Here is a 19,901-nt window from a genome sequence, read left to right on the forward strand (position 1 = left end):
TCGAAGAGTATCGTTGTATACTAAACCTTAGGGTGGGTTCTGAGCTTCTCCTGAGTCCACCACACATTGTAAAGATGTCAGAATGTTTTAAAAAAAAAAGTATGTCTGGGGGTGCCTGGGTGGCTCAGTCATTAAGCATCTGCCTTCGGCTCAGGGAGTGATCCCAGCGTTATGAGATCGAGCCCCACATCAGGCACCTCTGCTGGGAGCCTGCTTCTTCCTCTCCCACTCCCCCTGCCTGTGTTCCCTCTCTGGCTGGCTGTCTCTCTCTCTGTCAAATAAATAAATAAAATCTTTAAAAAAAAAAAAAAAAGGTAGAAGATCCCTTTGAAAAACAACCCAGAAAAGGTTGTTTAAAAAAAAAAAAAAAAAGTATGTCTGAATTATAAAATATACTATTTCTTTTGGGCTGTAGGAATCCTATTTTCAGTTGCTGGCCCCTTTCTGCAAACAACGCCAGAACCGGGACAGTGAAAGCGAGGGACTCACCTTGCTGTCATAATACTTCTCTCGCTTGTCGGTCTGGATGGAGCGGATCACGTTACCAGCATACTCAATCACCATCTCTCCTGCATCAATGTTTCTCTTACAGAAAAGACCCCGGCCGTGGATGGGAGACCTGGGACATAAAGACGGAAAGGAGCTTGGTCACCAATTTCGCACATCAGGCTCACTGTGTGAATACACAAATCAATGAATCAAACCGCTCTGTCAGGTCCCCAGGAAGGACCTTTTCCCCTGGAAAGAAGAAAAAAATCTGGACCCACTTGATTCGAGTATATTATTTATTCTAACAAATGGCCAAAAATGAAAGATTTCTCCATTCGGGATCCCACCAGAAGTAGCAATATTTTAACGTTTACTACATTAAACTCCTTGTTCGACCCAAGGAGGGGCAGGATCCCAGAACATCAGGTTCCATTAAAGGAGCTAGAAAAACCTCACTTACTGAGAGAGGTCACTCCAGCATTTGGGCCACTTTAATTTTGGAAAACGATAAGTTTTCTGCAATTCCTTCTGCAATTTTAGCCATACCTGTAGACACCAACTGCCTCCTTAGAAGTCTTTTTTAAGTGCCGGAAACGCATGGGCATTGGCAGATCCATACTAGTTGCCCTCCTAAAGAGACAAGGCATATTATTAATGAATTCTCTTCAGGAAATAATCAGTTTTGAGTCTTGGATCAAAGGTTTCTAGAGAGTATGACCACATTATTCCCTTTGTTCAATGCCAAGCATAATAACAAGTGTCTTGTAAAATGAGGCCAATAATAGCTACACACAGTCCTTTCTGACCATGGTAACTATGGTGGTAGTGGTACGGCCAAAGCTGACAGAGTTGACTTTGGTTAAAGAAAATATAATATGCATCTTATAGTTATCTGAATTTCTCCTCTCCTCTGCCAGCCGGCTACTGCTACTTGAATACAAACTACAGTTCGGTCTTCTAAAATGTGATCCGGGAAATTCTGATCCAAGCAAAACCACACAGTGCCCTGAACAGCCAGAGGAGAGGGGAGCAAAGAGTGTTCCTAACGACCCCCTCCACTCAAGACTTACCGAGCTGACTTCAGCTGCACTTCCTCCTCTTCCTCATCGTTGGGGTTGTATTCAGGAGGCTGCCGGTGCTTGGAAGCCAGGAAGTTAAACATGTCAAATGCTGATTTCCTGGAGCCAAAAGATGAAAACATGCTTTAATAGAAACGCTTTGAACAGAATCAGCGAAGGACAGCTTTGACACTGGAAATCTCAAAGGTGACGTGGGGAAAATGACTGTATCATTAGATAATAAAACTGGGACCCAAAGCTGCTTAGGAAAGAGAATGGAACTTGCCTCAGGTGAACTTCAGCCCTGGCTGAGCCATGAGGATTCAGGGGGGGTTCGTTGGCCTCCTCTGGTTTGTGGAAACGGAATTTGTAATTCCTACAGTGCTTGGCACCAGAGAGCTGCTCAATCAGGAACACGACTGCATCGTGAAGAATCCCCAGCATCCTCAAACCGTTAACACCTGTCGGGCAGAAGGCACCAGGGTAGCAAGGGTATAGCCAACAGGAAACTGCCTGGTACTAAAGAAACGTCTGAGCGAGAGAATTCTGCCAGAGGCTGCTCATGGGTGAACCGCATTAAAGACTAGCCAAGAATTAGCATTAGCGAACCATTAAGATGATGCAGACACAGGTCTATCAATCTGGAAAATGTTCATGGTGGATTGAAAAAAAACCAAACAAGTCACGCCACCAAGCTATTTTCTACGTTCTGTATGTACACAGATAGGCTATACGTATTAGTTCATCTCATGGTCCTAATGCCCACATGAGGCAGGAATTACCAGCTTCATTTTCAGGTCGGTCAAGCTAGGCTCAGAGAATTTAAATACCACACCCAAGGTCACACAAGTGGTGTGACAAGGTTTGAGCCTTGGGCTGTGGGGCTCCAACCATGATCCCATTTTGTTTACAGGGTGATGGGGTATCTGGACTCTGTAACTTTATACTCACACAGGTACGTCACTAAAATTTAAAGAATCGTTAGTAATAACACCCTAACACAGAACTTTCTTTTGTGTTGTTATAGTGAATGTATGGAATGATACACTCGAAAGATGCTTTGTTTTACTCAATCTCAAGCCATTAATGAGCATTTCTGATTTCTTTTTACTTTATAAAAATCAATTTATGTAAGTTGCTGGCACCGATGGTGAAAGGCTTTCTGAAATGACCAGCTTCTTTCATTAAAGGGATGGGGCACCGCGACAACTGCCACCGCACTTTGACACTAGAAACAGCAATGTGTGGGGCACCTGGCTGGTTCAGTCAGTTAAGCATCTACCTTTGGCTCAGGTCATGATCCCAGGGTCCTGGGATCGAGTCCTGCATCGGGGTCCCTGCTCAACAGGAATCTGCTTCTCTCTCTCCCTCTGCCCCTCCCCCTGCTTGTACGTGCTCTCTCTCAAATAAATGAATAAAATCTAAAAAAAAAATACTTATTTTTACAAAAAGTTCATTTTTTTTTTTAAAGATTTATTTATTTGACAGAGATAGAGACAGCCAGCGAGAGAGGGAACACAAGCAGGGGGAGTGGGAGAGGAAGAAGCAGGCTCATAGCGGAGGAGCCTGATGTGGGGCTCGATCCCATAACGCCGGGATCACGCCCTGAGCCGAAGGCAGACGCTTAACCACTGTGCCACCCAGGCGCCCCCAAAAAGTTCATTTTTATGTTTAGCTGAGTGATCAACTCTACTTGCACTGGAGGGCTTATATCGAGATTAGGTACCGTGTCAATAATGGGAAAACATACATGAATTACACATGGCTCCCATCTCGAGGAGCTCTTGGCAGAGGGAGGCAGACAGGCACACAAACCATGACACACTGTGCATGTATCCAAACAAAGGTACGGCACAGAGTACTGTGGGAGCTCTCAAGAGGGAGCGATCTCTGTTGTAGAGGGTACATTTACTCATTCAACATGTACTGAGCACCTACTATACCCCACACCTTCTTTCCATCTCTCCGCTGTGCCAGACAGAGCCTGGGAATACAGAGGTGAACAAGACAGGCAAGGCACCTGAATGGATGCAGCTTTTATTCAGGGAAGAGACAGACGATAAACCCACCAAAGGTATTCCCACTTTAGGGCTTTTTCATCGGCTGTTTCTTCGGCATGGAGGACTTTTACTCTAATTGTTGAAGGACTGGCTCCCTCTTGTCATCACTCAGGTCTCACCTTTACTGTCACCTCTTCAACAGACTCCTTTCCTGACCACTCCATCTGGAGGAGGCGCCCTGCCACTAATGCCCCACCTTTGTGTCAATCGATTTCATCCTTTGGAACACTTATCTCTGCCACCAGAATATAAAGCTGTGGGGCGGGGACCTGTTGTGAAGGGGCTGATGCACTGGACCTTGGAGCGCAGGCCTGAGTCTGCTTCTACTCGCCGAAGCCCATTCTACTTGGCTTCCATCCTAAGTGGCCACCATGCTGCCGGGCACACTACAGGGGTTCAACAGTGTTGTTTAGTAACGAACATTTAAGGGTTGAAGATTTTATTCTATAATTGGTAGGCAACAATAAGACGCTTTTGAGGTACTTCTGGTGACACGGAGGATTCACTAGCAGAAGGAGATGGGAGACTCAGGGACCAGTTAGACGGCTTTTTGATATTATTGTAAGACAATGATAGAGGCTATTTCTGAGGAAGGAAACGGAGAGAAGAATATGGCTCATACTTCTGAGGGGAGAATCAATAGTGGCGACCAACTGGATGTGAATGACGAGGGAACGGAAGGAAGTCAAGATTTACTGGACTTCTTTGACCTGAGCTCTGGGGGATGGTAGGAGTGCTGGAAGAATCACAGGAGTGCAGTGCGAGAGCTAGCGTGTCGAGAGCTGCACAAGCCCAGCACGGGGGCAGAGTGAGGGGCAGAGGCTGAGAACCCAAGAGAATCTTAACTTTTCTCTCCTCTTTCTTTTCTTCTTTCAACATACAGTGTTATATTAGCTTTGGGCACACCCCTCTGCTGCTCCCTCTGTCTGTGCTCTCTCACTGTCAAATAAATACATAAAATCTTAAAAAAAAACCATTATAAATATATTTGAATTAACTCTTTTTTTTAATAAAGATTTTATTTATTTGTCAGAGAGGGAGAGAGAGCATAAGCAGGGGGAGCGGCAGGCAGAGGCAGAGGGAGAAGCAGGCTCCCCGCCGCACAGGGAGCCCGATGCAGGACCCGAGCAGAAGGCAGACACTTAACAAATGGAGCCACCCAGGCGTCCCTGAATTAACCTTTAAAAAATTTATAATAGTATCAACTCATGGAAATAAAGTGAAATAGTACAGAAAGTAAAAGCTGCCTATTCTAACGCCCCAGGCTTCTCGCCTCTGAGACAACCATCCTCTATATTTAGATACATTGTTTGGTGAATGTATATATAAGAGTATCTGAAGAGAACCACGATCACACCAGATATATACTGTTACAACTGACCCCTTGCAATTAATTTACTTTGGACCTCTTTCTAAATTCCCCTGTTGAGGAGTATTTGGGTTGCTTCCAGTTTTTTGCTAACACATGTTGGAGTGAACACCCTCATACATTTTTTTATGACTCGACTGATATACCTATAGGATAAGTTCCTAGAAGTGCAATTGTTGGATGGAAGGGTACATGACTTGAAAATTTTCATAGCTATTGCTTAACTACTCCTCCAAATACGTGTATTAGTAATTTATGTATCTGCCATTAATATAAGAGAGAACCTGTCTCTTCCATCTGTATCTAAATTATCTCTAAATTCTGAATCGTTGTTAATAAAAGCTTTGCTAATAAATCTATTAACAAAACAGTTAATCATGTTTTAATATGCATTCTAAAAATTATGAGTGGGGCGCCTGGGTGGCTCAGGTCACAATCTCAGGGTTGTGAGACTGAGCCCCGAGTCAGCCTCCGTGTTGGGCATGGAGCCTGCTTAGGATTCTCTCTCTCCCTCTGCACACCCTCCTTCCTCTTAAATAAATAAATAAATAAATAAATAAATAAATAAATATCAAAAACAAAACTAAAAACAAACTCTGAGGAATTTAAAATACAGAAAAATACAAAGGCTATTATAACAACTACACATGTACCTGCCACTTAAAATTCTTCCTTCCTTTCTTCCTTCCTTCCTTTCTCTCTTTCTTTCTTTCTTTCTTTCTTTCTTTCTTTCTTTCTTTCAGATTTTATTTATTTATTTGTCAGAGAGAGAGAGCACAAGCAGGGGGAACGGCAGGCAGGGGGAGAAGCAGGCTCCCCACTGAGCAAGGAGCCTGATGTGGGACTTGATCCCCAGACCCCAGGATCATGACCTGAGCCAAAGGCAGACGCTTAGCTGACTGAGCCACCCAGGCATTCCAATGTTAATATTTTCTATTACATACTTCAAATACTTTCCCTCCCTTATTTCTTAAAACAAAAACAAAAACAAACCGTATAAAGTTAAATTCCTCTAAGTACTCATTGTTTCCCTTCCCAGGACCAATCAAAGGTTAGAGAGATAAATAGATATGGAAAAAACAGTCAGTGGGAGGTTTCTACATTAAAGTAATTAAAATCTTTAATGTTTGCTCGAAACAACTGTATCAATGATATGGTTTTAAACTGCCTAAATTTAATTTGAAATCTAATGACAATGAGAAACTATTTCAACTTTATTTTTTCTGTTTCAACTTTAAAAAGAAGATACAACAGGAGGGCAGGCCTGGCTCAGTCGGTTGAGTGTCCAACTCTTGGTTTTAGCTCAGGTCCTGATCTCAGGGTTGTTGAGACTGAGCCCTGCCTCAGGCTCTGCATCCAGCAGCGAGTCTGCTTAAGATTCTCTCTGCCACTCCTCCCACTCATGCTCTCTCTCTCAATAAATAAACCTTAAAAAAAAATTCATATGGAATCTGAAGGGATCTTGAATAGCCAAAACAATCCTAAGAACAAAACTGGAGGATTCAAACTGCCCAATTTCAAAGCTTACCACAAATCTACAGTAATTAATCAAAACAGTGTGGTACTGGCATGAAGACAGAGGAATAGAACTGAGTCTAGTAACAAATCCTTGCATATTTGGTCACATGATTTTTTTTAAGATTTTATTTTAAAGTAATCTCTACATCCAACATGGGGCTCGAACTCACAACCCCAAGATCAAGAGTCACATACTCCACAGACTGAGCCCACTAGGCACCCCTGGGTGCATGATTTTTAACTACGGTGCCAAGATAATTTACTGGCGGAAAAGAGTCTTTTCAACAAACAGTGCTAGGAAAACCAGATATCCACATGCAAAAGAATGAAGTTGACCCTTACCTCACACCATATATGAAAATTAACTCAGAATGGATCAAGACGCTAGTGTAAAAGACCCAAAGCTACAGAACTCTTAGAAGAAAACATGGGACAAAACCCTCATGACACTGGATTTGGCAATGACTTCCTGAATATGACAGCAAAGGCACAAGTAACAAAGGAAAAAATAGACTGGACTTCATGGCAATTAAAAAATTTTGTCCATCAAAAGACACTATCACCATCCCCTCTGCCAGAAAGCTAGTATTCGATGATTTCTCAGAATTCTGTTTCAAATCCTTCCGGTCAGGATAAACGTCAGTTTGGCATGTTAGGTAAATTAAGATATATAAATAACATTATTTATGTACATATAAATAACCATATTTATCTACATGCATATAAATAAATAGCCAATATTGTCAGGTTCATTAATCAATTAACTGACTGATTAATTTTTTTTAAAGATTTTATTTATTTATTTGACAGAGAGAGAGGCAGCCAACGAGAGAGGAAACACAAGCAGGGGGAGTGGGAGAGGAAGAAGCAGGCTCCTAGCAGAGGAGCCCGATGTGGGGCTCGATCCCAGAACGCTGGGATCATGCCCTGAGCCGAAGGCAGACGCTTAATGACTGTGCCACCCAGGCGCCCCTGACTGATTAATTTTAAAATACTTTTTTCCCCCAAAGATTTTATTCATTTGAAGAGAGAGAGCAAGCACACACACACAGGCAGAGGAGTGGCAGAGGGACGAGAGACTCCCCGCCAAGCGGGAGCCCGATGTGGGGCTCGATCCCAGGACCCCAGGATCACGACCCAAGTAGAAGGTAGACGCTTAACCAACTGAGACACCCAGGCGCCCCTGTTAGGTTCATTTTTTAAAAAAATACTTTAGGGCGCCTGGGTAGCGCAGTCGTTAAAGCGTCTGCCTTCGGCTCAGGGCGTGGTCCTGGCGTTCCGGGATCGAGTCCCACATCGGGCTCCTCCGCTGGGAGCCTGCTTCTTCCTCTCCCACTCCCCCTGCTGTGTTCCCTCTCTCGCTGGCTGTCTCTGTCAAATAAATAAATAAAATCTTTAAAAAATAAAAATAAAAATAAAAATAAAAAAATACTTTATTTTGAGTATAGATGACACAACAGGTTCATTATTTAATTAATTATCACCACAAATTTTGAAGGTCATATTTATATTCCTTTTTAGATAAGGAGATTGAGACTCAGAGAAGTCAATTAGCTTGCACTCAATGTAATATTGATCGCAAAAGGGCAGAAATGTAGCTTGTACTGTTTTTTCTGCCTCCAGAGCTCATGATTTCTTACCACCATTCCATGTAGCGGTAAAGGACATGGATAAATCAAAGGAGTTTCTGTCCTGTTGCCAAAAACAAAGGGCTGGCTACTCAGTTTGAGGCTGAGAACAGAGTTCAGAACACTGGCTTACTCCAGGAGCAGGGTTTTACACATGTTATCAGTAATCAGTTCAAAGTGACTACTGGGAGAGGCCATGTACTAACTATTCTTTCCTGGGGTGCCTGGGTGGCTCAGTCGGTTAAGCATCCAACTCTTGATGTTGGCTCAGGTCATGATCTCAGGGTCATGTGATTGAGCCCCACATCTGGCTCCATTCTCAGCGTGGAGTCTGCGAGAGATTCTCTCTCCCTCCCCCCTCCCCTCTCTTGTGTGCTCTCTCTCTCTCTAAAATAAATAAATATATTTTTTTAAAAACCAAAAACCAAATTGTACTTTCTTGTTCCCTAAATACACTATCCAAAGTTAAAAGGCAGCCCACAGAATGGGGGAAATATTTGCAAATCATCTCTCTGATTAATATCCAGAACATATAGAGAGAACTTCTAAAACTCAACTGTTTAACAACAACAAAGCCTGATTAAGAAACGGGCAAAGACCTTGAATAGATATTTTTCCAGAAATGATCTATGAATGACCAGTAAGCACTTGGAAAAACGCTCAGCATCACGAATCATTAGAGAAATGTAAATTAAAACTGTAATGAAATACTATCTCACACCCGTTTTATGGCTTCTATCAAAAAAACACGGGATGTCTAGAAACTGGAACCCTTGGGCACTGCTGGCGGGGATGTAAAATGGTGCAGCCACCGTGGAAATCAGTACGGCAGTTCCTTAAAATATTAAAAACGGAATTACTATTAAAAAAAAAAAAGGGGAGGGGCGCCTGGGTGGCGCAGTCGTTAAGCGTCTGCCTTCGGCTCAGGGCGTGATCCCGGTGTTCTGGGATCGAGCCCCACATCAGGCTCTTCTGCTAGGAGCCTGCTTCTTCCTCTCCCACTCCCCCTGCTTGTGTTCCCGCTCTTGCTGGCTGTCTCTGTCAAATAAATAAATAAAATCTTAAAAAAAAAAAAAGGGAATTGCTACATGATTCAGCAATTCCACTTCTGGGTATCTGCCCCTGAGAACTGGAAAGCAGGGTCTTGAAGAGATATCTGTATACTCATATTCACAAAGCAGAATATTCACAATAGCTAAAATGTGGAAGCAACCCAAGTACCCATTGATGAATCCATCAATAAGCAAACTGCGGCATATAAATACAATGGGATATTATTCAGCCTTAAAAAGGAAGGAAATTTTGCAATATGCTACAAAATGGATAAACCTTGGGGACATTATGCTAAGTGAGATGAGCCAGTCCACTTCTGTTAGTCCACTTACATGAGGTACCAAAGGTAATCAAAATCATAAGGACAGAAAGAATAATAGTAGTAGCCAGGGGCTGGAGAGAATGGGGAATGGGGAGCTTCAGTTTTCCAAGAGAAAACAAGAGTTATGGGATGGATGGATGGATGGCTGCAGAGCAATGTGAATGCATTTACCACCACTGAACTGTACGCTTAAAAATGGTTACAATGGTTAATTTTTTTTTTTAAAGATTTTATTTATTTATTTGACACAGAGATAGCCAGTGAGAGAGTCAGCCAGTGAGAAAGAGACAAGCAGGGGGAGTGGGAGAGGAAGAAGCAGGCTCCCAACAGAGGACCCTGATGTGGGGCTCGATCCCAGAACGCTGGGATCACGTCCTGAGCTGAAGGCAGACACTTAACAACTGAGTCACCCAGGCACCCCTAATTTTTTTTTTTTAAGATTTTATTTATTTGACAGAGAGAGAGAGTGCACAAGCAGGGGGAGCAGCAGGCAGAGCGAGAGGGAGAAGCAGGCTCCCCACGGAGCACGGAGCCCAACACGGGGCTCGATCCCAGGACCCTGGGATCATGACCTGAGCCGAAGGCAGATGCTTAACTGACTGAGTCCCCCAGGTGCCCCAAGATGGTCAATTTTATGTTATTTTACCTCAATAAAAAATTCATCTGTTTAGGAAAAAAGAAAGAATAAAGTCCCAATGCAATATTGCAGCAGATAAGAAGCTTGAAAGCATTATGCTAAAGAATCCAGTCACAAAAGGCCACACATTGTATGAGTCCATACAAATCCCTAGAGACACAAAGTAGTTTAATGGTGGCCAGGCTCTGGGGCTAAGGAATGACTGCTAATGAGTCTGGGGTTTCTTGCAGGGATGATGAAAATGTTCTGGAATTATACAGTAGTGATGGTTGCACTTCTCTGTCAATAGACTAAAAACCACTAAACTGTATGTTTTATATGGGTCAACTAACTATATAGCATAAGAATTATAACTCAATAAAGTTGTGAAAAATTATTTAAAAAAAAAAAGGTTGATGCTTTTGTAGAATCAACTCTATAGCTTTAGACCAACAAGTTACCAGAATACTCTGAGACAGGAGTAAAATGACCTCTGTGGCCGTTACCTGCAAACGAGAGCTGCTTTAGACGGGCATTTGACCGAGCTTCCTGGACTTTATCTGTCAGTGACTTCCAGGCATCTGTGAGGAAATAAAATAGTCCATCAGATATCTCTGACACCAGTGGCAAGCAAAAGCAGTGAGCTTAGACTCCCTACAGGGTGAAAACACCCGCTGAAATGGCTTTTTGTTGTTTTCTTAGTTTCAACAAGTTCCTCGCGTAAGAAAGCGGCTGAGAAGATGCATTATCCAACAGGCAGACAGGAGGCTCACAGCTTCTGAAAACGACCCCTGAGTCCCCAGAACATTCACATCCCTTGATGGTAGTCTGGGTCCCAAATCTGAGTGCTGGATATCACTTCTACTCTGGCCCTAACGAAACAATACTAGCATTAACGATTTAACCTGGACTGTGGGGAGACCTTAACCTCTGTTCCTTAAAACTAAGGAGGTGTGATTAGAAACCTTTACAATCCCTTCACTCTCAGTGTGCTGTACGTGGAACTCATACACTCAACATGGTCTTTTTGTTCTCCTTACGTATCTTTGTTTAGTGACCCAGGCCTGAATCTTCAGAGTCACGCTGGACTTCTCACTCTACTGTCCATATCCAAGCAGTCCTGAGGAGTGTCTGTTCTTTCCTCCCTTTCCCTGCTGGGAATGGGCTTTATTACCTGACATCTCTACTGTAGCTATGCCCTCATTAGTGACCTCTTGCCACCTCATATCTCCAGTTCAGTCCACCTTAACGGGAGCTACCACATTAAGCTTCTTGAAATTCTGCTTTTATTCCACTTCCCCAGATTTTCAAAGGCCTCATGGTTTGGCACTGAAGGCCCTTCCAAAACCAGTGCCCAACCCACTTTTGCAATTTTCTCTCTACTACCCCACTGGGATTTTGACGTCCTCTCCTATCTGAGAACGCTCTAAACCCATCACGTGCAATCCTGTCTAACTTTGCTAACTTTTTAGAAAGCCTTTCTCATTCCTCTTTTCCCAAACAAATTCTATTATCTCCTTCAACGGAATCTTCTATTCTACCATTCTTCCTGGTTTTGACAAAACTAAGTGACACCCACGGATCTTCCCTTCAAATTCCTCTAGGACTTACTTCCTAGAAAACATTCACTAGTCCTTTACAGCTAATGAGCACCTATATGCTGGGATACAAAGAGGAATAAGAAAATAAAATGCAAGCCTTTCTAGGAAGTTCCCTGTTGAGTAAGACGTAAAAGTAAACAGACATTTATAAAAACAAAATTTAAGCTCTAAGAAAAGCATTTAAGATTCTAAAAGGAGCAGAAAAGAGGGAATGGGAGCGCTTATCTGTCTCAGAAGGTCAGGGAAGACTTTCCAAGCTGAACCCTACAGGACAAGGTAGAGCTCACCAGGTAAGCAAGGGTAAAAGAACATTCTGGGCAGAGGGAAGAAACGGGTGAAGGCACAAGGGTGAGAGAGAATGGACTTTGAAGTACACAAAGAAGTGGTAGAAAACGAGGCTGGAGAGAGAAGACGTCTCACGTGCTCTGCTAAATTCTGGACTATTTCTCCAATAACACCAACTTCTTAAGGACAAGTTAGATGTGTAATGCCGTCAAGTACGCTCTGTAATGCCTAGCACACAACCGCCCACATCAACGGTACTAATGTAAGTAAGCGTGGATCTGGCCGAGACCGAGTCTGTGCTGGTGAGACAACCTCATTTTTTTTTTTAAGTAATCTCTACGCTGAATGTGGGGCTCGAGCTCATGACCCTGAGATCCAGAGTCGGAAGCTCTACTGACAGCCAGCCGGGCGCCCGCCAACCTCATTTAAGCCACTCACCTTCGATACTTTCTGCACAGATCTGAAATCCATCATCACTTGAAATTTCAAAAACAAGTCCTTTCTTGGGCTTTTTCTCAGCAATGCTTTCCTTCCTCTTCTGTTCTTGCTGGAGCCAAAGCATCAGTGGAGAGCTGAAATTACTTTCTTCTTCTTCAACTGTTTTAGGTTCTACGAGGGAGAAAATGGATAGGGGCCAAACTGGTTGCGTTAGCAAACACTTACTGAGCACTGATACGTTATCTCCAAGCCTACCAACATTCCACAGTTGGTATGATTACTCCCATTTACAGATAACAAAACCCAGGCCCAAAGACGTGGAGCAACTTGCCCTGGGTCATAGCTAGAAAGTGACTAAAACTAGAATTTTTTTTTTTTTTTACCTGAAGTCATGCTGTCTCTGTGGTAGTTTCTGGTATGACAATTTGATAGTTTTTCAATAAGCAATTGCCCTCAATAAGGTCAAAGCTAAAAAATAATAATGATTAATACGAATGGAGCACTATACATGAGGCACTCTTCTAGGAACTTCCTGTAGATTAATGCAGATAAACCTCGCAATGACCCAGTGAGGTGTTATTGTTACGTACACTTCAAAGGTGAGACACCCGAGGCAGACAGATGGTAAGTAACTAGCCCAAGTTCATACAATTAACAAGTGGTAAGCTGAGATTTCAACCCATTTGGCTCCAAAGTCTGTCACCATCCTGCCCAGCGTTCTGACAGAAAGAGGTGCCTCAGTCCTACTGAGGAATGAGCCAACCACTAGAATGTGATTACATCCCAAATGTTATGCCTGAGCATTTTCTCTACCTGCCTCTCTTCTGGGAAGTTCCCTCGATGGAAATGGGCAAACCTTATATCCCGATCTCTCTAATCCTGAAGTGGCCAGTTCTTTACTGATCAAATTCAGTAGCACAGATGGAAAGTGCTATGGAGATGTATCTGGGGTTGCGACCAGATGCGTGGTTTTCTTCAGCGACAGCTAAGGGATGCGGTCAGGTAACCACTAGCTATTAAGGCCACACTGTCGTTACGCAAGTAGAGCAGAGCAGTCGACAGATGTCACAGACTATGTCACAGACTACGGAGTGGAAGGGCACTGGGCCAGGGAACAGATGCCCTGAGGGTCAGTCTACACCTCTGGCCAATCACTTTACTTCTTTGGAGCTTAGATTTTTTTTTTTAATTTGGAAAAATCACAGATAATGTCGGCAATTTTTATAGTACTTTCGACTTTGAAATTCTCACAAATAATGTCGGCAATTTTTATAGTACTTTTGACTTTGAAATTCTAATTCTAACCTGTTACCCACCCACATACCTGTACTTTCTTGCTCATTTGCTGGATTCTGTGTTGCCTGAATCTCAGGAAGAACTTGCCTAAATGAGAAGAAAACCCAATGTGAGATGTAACATCAGTTCAAAGATAAGAACTGTCCAGTCGGCCGTAGCGCTGTATTGGTTACATAGCACAACTAGTAGAAACAGACCACGGGATGTCTAGTGTATAACATGCTGGAGAAACACCATCACAATACTGTATGGTATGTAACATAAAACTCTCTTTTATGAGATTCTTTCCTAAATACGGACATTAAATTTGGGCTTTTGGAGTTTGTAGATACCCTCAGTATTAGGAAAAAAATAAAAAGACACTCGTTACAAGCAGTTCTGGAAGTTACTTAAGTAAATTAACTGATTTAACCAAAAACAAAAGCAAGCTATAGGAGCCAGTAAACAACCACCAATTTTCATTTTCGAAAAATAAATCTTCCAAACAACGCAAATGCATATCAATAAAGGGCAGTTTAAATAAGTTAAAAAAATCCAAGTACAGAACAGTATGTACAGCATTATTCATTTAATGTGTATATATATATATTCATATATACACCGTGTATATCTGTATTTGTAAAGAATCGTGTGCATGGATGAAAACAAATTATTAGCAATGGTTATTACCAGGGAACAGAAGGGGAAGAGGGGAGGCAGGACGAACATGGAACCATTTATCTATTATTTAAGTAATTATGCATCAAAATTACAAGTATGTATTACTTTCACTAAAAAAAAAAACCTTTGGCAACAATACAATACAAATGAAGAATTATTTTTTAAATGAGGCGGACAGAAGTGAGGGCTTAACCTTAGAAAAACGATGATTGTATTTACCCTGTGGGCTGCCCGCATTCCTTTTGTGATGACTGTTCCACGTTAGCTGTGTCCTGCTGCTCAGCCTCTGCTCCTGGAGTCCTGGAACAGAATCAGTGTATCTTTTCAAGAAAAACCACTCATAAACATGTACTGAACGTGGAGGTCAGTCTAAAGAAATGACCCTATCAGGATCTGATAAAATTTATGAGCTGGGAAAACTAATCTGTGCTAACAGGTTAGCCGGTAGTTACCTTGAGGGCATTCTGACTAAGAGAAGGCACAAGGAGCCTTCTGGAACACTAGGAATGTTTTCTATCTTGATCTGCACGGTGGCTACACGGCTGCATACTTAAGTAAAACTTGTGTACTCTATGCGTGTTACACCCCGATACCAATGTTTTCAACAAGGACTTCACGAAGATCTACAACAGGAGGCTTTGCCCTCCAGCCGGGAATAATCATCGTCCCTCAGGATCCTAAGACTCAGCAAAAAAAAAACCCCAAACAACAAAAACAACCAAATGCAAAAAACCCCAAATGCAAAAAACCCAAGAGCAAACAGCAGCATTGTTTTAAATCAGAGCAAACGGGGGCCTGAGCGGCTCAGTCAGTTAAGCGTCTGACTCTTGATTTCGACTCAGGTCATGATCTCAGGGTTGTGAGACTGAGCCCCATGCTGGGCTCCACTCAGGGCATGGAGCCTGCTTGGGATTCTCTCTGTCCCTCTGCCCCGCCCCACCCTGCATTAAAAAAAAAAAAAAGAAAAGAAAAATCAGAGCAAAGAGTAATTAGAGATGTGGTTCTATCCAAGAGACAAACTGCCCACGGATGGAACTAAATTTTGCTCTATAAATCACCACTGTGGGGAAAAAAAAAAGAAAAATCAAAGTCAAAACCCAGAACTCCCCCGAGTAATGCAATGTGGACAGAAGAGTGTCCTCCTTCCCAGGAAGCTGCCACTTCAACAGCCTCTCGTCCAGAACAAAAACAACCCCACCCTATCCAGCGCAGCTCGTATTTGGATCTCTCACCCTGTGACTGAAGTCAGGGGTGTCGTGTTGGCTTCTTGGTCTGGAATGTGTGCTTCAGAAGAACTGGTCCGCAAATGGGAAACTTTGTGCTTCTTGCCATTCCCTTTGTCCAAAGGCAGCTGAAACCGTTTGATTTTTGGTTTGGGTTTAGTGGGAGCCGGCACTGAGGGGCTCGCGGACTGCTGTCCAGAGGACGGCGAGCCCCCGGGAGAGGCCGAGCCGGCTTGCATAGCTGAGGATAAAGCCTTATTCTGCTCTAGCCCCATGCTACTAGGAGCATCTACCGTCTGGGTGAAGTTGGATCCCTGGGTCCCTGGAGCAGAATCAAGTTCACGCTGGGAAGGGAGAATCCCAGTTTTGCTGGCAAGGAGCTGGTTCACGTGCTGAAGCTGATAGTGTTCTTCTGCTTCTCCAGAAGGTGAAGCAGCTGTTATGCCCGCAGTCTGTGCAGAGGGGAGCACACAGATGCTAGACGCCGCTGTCATTGTAGCAGCCGGAGCCTGTGATGTCCCCAGCTGTGGAAACATTGCTGAACTTGGGGGTAAAGCCACGGGCTGGTCCTGCATCCCCAGGCTCTGCTGGCTAGCTTTGATTAAAAGGTTGCTTATTGAGCCAATATCCGGGGTACCGAGCAACCGGGGGTTGGTTAACGCAACATGTCCCGGAACGGACGCGCTACTTGTAGGGGTTGTTGTGGTTTGCATGGATACAACATTCAAGACGGAGGAGCCGGATGCCAGGCCAGACACAGGCCCCGCGGTGAGGTGGCCAGTGTCCTGGCTCATTGTTGATGTGCCCGCCGCCGCGGCAGCTGTGCTGCCCACACTCTGTGGTAACAGGGGTGCCTGTTCAAAATACATGATGCCAGATTTAGACCTTTTTATGATGTTGGGGACAGTTCGGTGAGATGAAGTATTAAGTGACCCCAGATCTAACAGATTGGGATGGTTTGGCAGCTGGGAGGGTGTGAAGTTAATCAGGGTCATGTTAGAGACCACATCGGAAGGGGCAATGGTTGAAGGGGTGCTAGAGGGAGCAAGTTTTTTATTCTTTCGGGTCTGTAGACGAGATATGGGTCTTTTCTTGAGTCCAGAGGATGGAGTGGCTACTGTGGAACTGAGGTCTGTCCTCTGGCTGGCTTCTGAAACCAAAAGTTGGGGATCTGGAGGAGGCTGAACCCCAATAAGTAGGCCTGAAGGAGGACTGCTGATGTTAGGTGGGAAACTACTTTGAGCAGCTGCAGGGAAGGAATGTAAGTGCTGGTGATGAGGCATGGGGAGCAATCCTTTGCTAGCAGGAGGGAACAGAGATGGAGAAGTTGGCAAGCTTGGATTTAGTCCCGTGGCTAGGGTGAGACCACTTCCCATGGGCCCCAATACTGAAGTATTTGTCTCCATCACATTGGGTGTAGAACTAACAGAAGAGGTCAACTGGATTTTTTGGGTCACTCCATTTGGAAGAGTTTGGAGAACATAAAGTGGCTGCATGTTCTGGTTAACCACAATGAGTTTCTCAGTGGCTGGTTTCAGGTGGGGTGGAGTGGTCTGGACAGCTGCATTAGAAATCTGAGATGGGCCAGGACTCTCAGTAGAATTGGGCACATATTTCTGGTTCTGGATAGGAACAGTAGGGGAAACAGGTACCTGGAGGCCGGGGGTGCTACTGTTTCTAGTTAAATCCTGATTGTTGCCATGACCTTGCTCCACTGAACCACAAGGAGGGCTGGAGATGTGGTCTGCGTCCATGTGTCCTTGGATAAAATGATCGGGAGTCATGTGGCCCTCGGGGGTGGGATCCACTCCTGGACTCAGCAGTGCCGAGTCGCCTTCAGAGGAGGCCACAGACTTCTCCGTGATGGTTACTCTCTTCTCTCCCGAGTCGGAGATTACAGCCAGTCTACTGGGATTCTGGCTAGGGACAGTGGGGCTCCGGGTGGTCAGCACAGACAGGTCGGACGGTAGCTCTAGAGGCAGCTCAAACTGCTCCTCTGCCGAGATAGACGAGGAGACACTACTGTCCACGGGTTCTGCTGTCGGCAACTGCTGAGAAAAGACCTCGAAGAGACCCATGTCCTTTTCCCGATTACTGTCAAGACCCAAACCCTCACCCAGATTCAGGAGTTCCGACGACGAGGACTCCGGGCTCTCGCCCAAGGCCTGCATGGAGGGAGTATTCTTCAGTACAAAGTCCATGATGTCCGAGGGCAGGATATTCCCACAGTCGTCGCTGTTGTTGTTATCCGAGTCCGACTTCAGGAGCTCGGCATTGTAGGTGTCCAGCAGGTTCTTGTCCGATGGGGTGCTCGTGTGGACTCTGCGGCTTGACTCCAAAGAGCTGAGCTGAGCTTCCAAGGAATCCTGTCCCTGGGCTTTAACTCTGCTTACGGAGTGGCAGTTATCCATCTTTGGCTCATTTTTGTGGCCAACGGAACCCTTAATGACGTGTTCTTTCTCACCGGCATCTTCGGGCCGCTCCATCTTTAAGTTCTCTGTTCCGTTTTCTTTCCCATTTCTTTTTGGAATCTGGCTGCTTTTCCTTGTTGTGGCTGTGACGCTGGTATCGCTCTCCGTGCCGTCATCGACGCCATCCAACTGTGAGATTTTGGGAAGGTCACACTGCTCCTCCTCCCGAAATAAATTATGGGATGCCAGCCGCTCGTCTCCACCTGAGGAGATGACTGTTCTGGTGAAATTGTAGTAGTACAGGTCATCTTCGTCTGAGGTGCTCAGGTCGTCAGCCCCATCCACCTGTCCTTCGGCTGATCTCTTGCCCCGTTTCTTCCCAGTGGAGCTGCTGTAGAATGGAATGTCTTCTTCACCGTAGGACCTTACTCCATAGAGCGGGGTGAGCCCGAAGAACATGTTAGAGCGCGCCCGGGCACTGCGACGGGGATATCTCCTCTTGAAAGAGCCATCCTCCTGAGGTTTGGGACCATCCGGAAGCATCAGGTTTCTGTCCTGTACCGGAAGATTCTGATAGTTGTTACTCTGAGGATCCTGGGATGAGGTATTATTGGGGCTTGGCTGGGCCACTGGACCATCTCCTGGACTTTCAGAGGCTGCAACTGGTTCTGTGGGAGATGCTGACTCTATTTGCAAAGGGGACACAGGGCTACCTTCTTTCAGGGTATTCTTGGACTGGCCCTCGCTTTCCATTTTGAGGGGGGTCAGTGTTACTTTGACCGTGCGTTTCCGGGGTGTCTGTAATTCCTTAGCAGATCCTTCTACTTGCATGGATGGAGCTTTGGGGACTCCTGGAATAGAAAGGACTTTGTCTCCAATCTTATCAGAAGAAACGTTATTACATGGTCGTTGCCCCATAAACTCGGGAGTCAAAACCTCACCCACAAACTCCGGCTTTAGGTTTCCTTCCTCACCAGTTGTCACCTGACCAGGCTCCAAAAAAGATTTACTGGAATGTTTTTCTTTGAAAGTTTCTTTACAAGACTTTTTTCCTTTCTGCCGCCGGTCTCTGGAACTAGATCCCACGTGTTCATTGATGATGGATGATCTGTTGCTCACTCCAGATAGTTTCAAGGTTTTGACTCCCGCGTCTTCATCGGGAGGGGGGTTTACCGATTGGTTAGAATCTGAGTGTTGGTCCCGCTCATTCCTCTGCCCTCTCAGATGGAGTGGGGGGAAGGAGAGGGCCTCTTTAGAAGAAAAGGGCCCTGAAGAGAGTTCAGCAAAAGTGCCGATCTTGCTAGCATTTAAGTCCACAGGCGCTGTATTAGGAACCTGTGGGGCCAGTTTGGGAAGGCTGGGATAAGTCACGGTATGTGCAGGTCCCTCCGAACTCTTGGAACTTGGCACTTTGGTCTTCTCTCCCTTCAAAGAGGAGCTCTTGGATGCCAAGTCGGAAGCGCTAGAATGCTTCATGTCGGAGGAGGAAGACCCATCCAAGTGACTGGTTTTAGCGCCCATAGTAACCACTGTCCTTTGCAAATTCGAAGAGGTGGGAGTGTTTTGCCCTAAATTAGTATTTGAATTCAGTGGTCCTAAGACATGATCAACTGCTTTGGCACTTAACTCAAGATCTGTGGCAGTCCCGATGGTGGAGACTGAGGAAACACTATTCCTGGAGTAAGTACCCCCAGTTCTCATTGGAGACATTATCCGGAGTTTAGACCGCTGGGGTGACAAGGAAGAAGTGCTGTGACGCCTCGAGCCAATGCTTCGGAGTCCAGAAGAGAGTAAAGGATCACCCACTGTGACTATTTCATGAGTGGTTGGAGTAGGACTTCCTGAACAAGAGAGAAAAAGTAATAAAGTCTATT

General features: G+C 44.7%; 1 protein-coding gene across 7 annotated transcripts in view; it reads right to left on the bottom strand.

Annotated features, from left to right (window-relative positions):
• KMT2A (lysine methyltransferase 2A) overlaps positions 1–19,901 on the bottom strand; it is a 79,760-nt gene that overhangs the window by 5,250 nt on the left and 54,609 nt on the right. For 6 of the 7 annotated variants that reach the window (XM_045797900.2, XM_045797904.2, XM_045797903.2 and 3 more), the window contains 9 exons: positions 15,626–19,868; positions 14,613–14,693; positions 13,762–13,820; positions 12,438–12,608; positions 10,620–10,694; positions 1,834–2,008; positions 1,560–1,667; positions 1,036–1,119; positions 490–619 (listed from right to left, as the gene is read on the bottom strand). In XM_045797900.2, the coding sequence (XP_045653856.2) occupies positions 490–619; positions 1,036–1,119; positions 1,560–1,667; positions 1,834–2,008; positions 10,620–10,694; positions 12,438–12,608; positions 13,762–13,820; positions 14,613–14,693; positions 15,626–19,868 (5,126 nt within the window). The remainder of the gene's footprint in view (positions 1–489; positions 620–1,035; positions 1,120–1,559; positions 1,668–1,833; positions 2,009–10,619; positions 10,695–12,437; positions 12,609–13,761; positions 13,821–14,612; positions 14,694–15,625; positions 19,869–19,901) is intronic. The other variant, XM_045797905.2, reaches the window with a different exon arrangement.

This window comes from Ursus americanus, chromosome 16 (assembly GCF_024610735.1).
Source record: "Ursus americanus isolate L20-20 chromosome 16, mUrsAme1.1.p, whole genome shotgun sequence".
NCBI classification, from domain to species: domain Eukaryota; kingdom Metazoa; phylum Chordata; class Mammalia; order Carnivora; family Ursidae; genus Ursus; species Ursus americanus.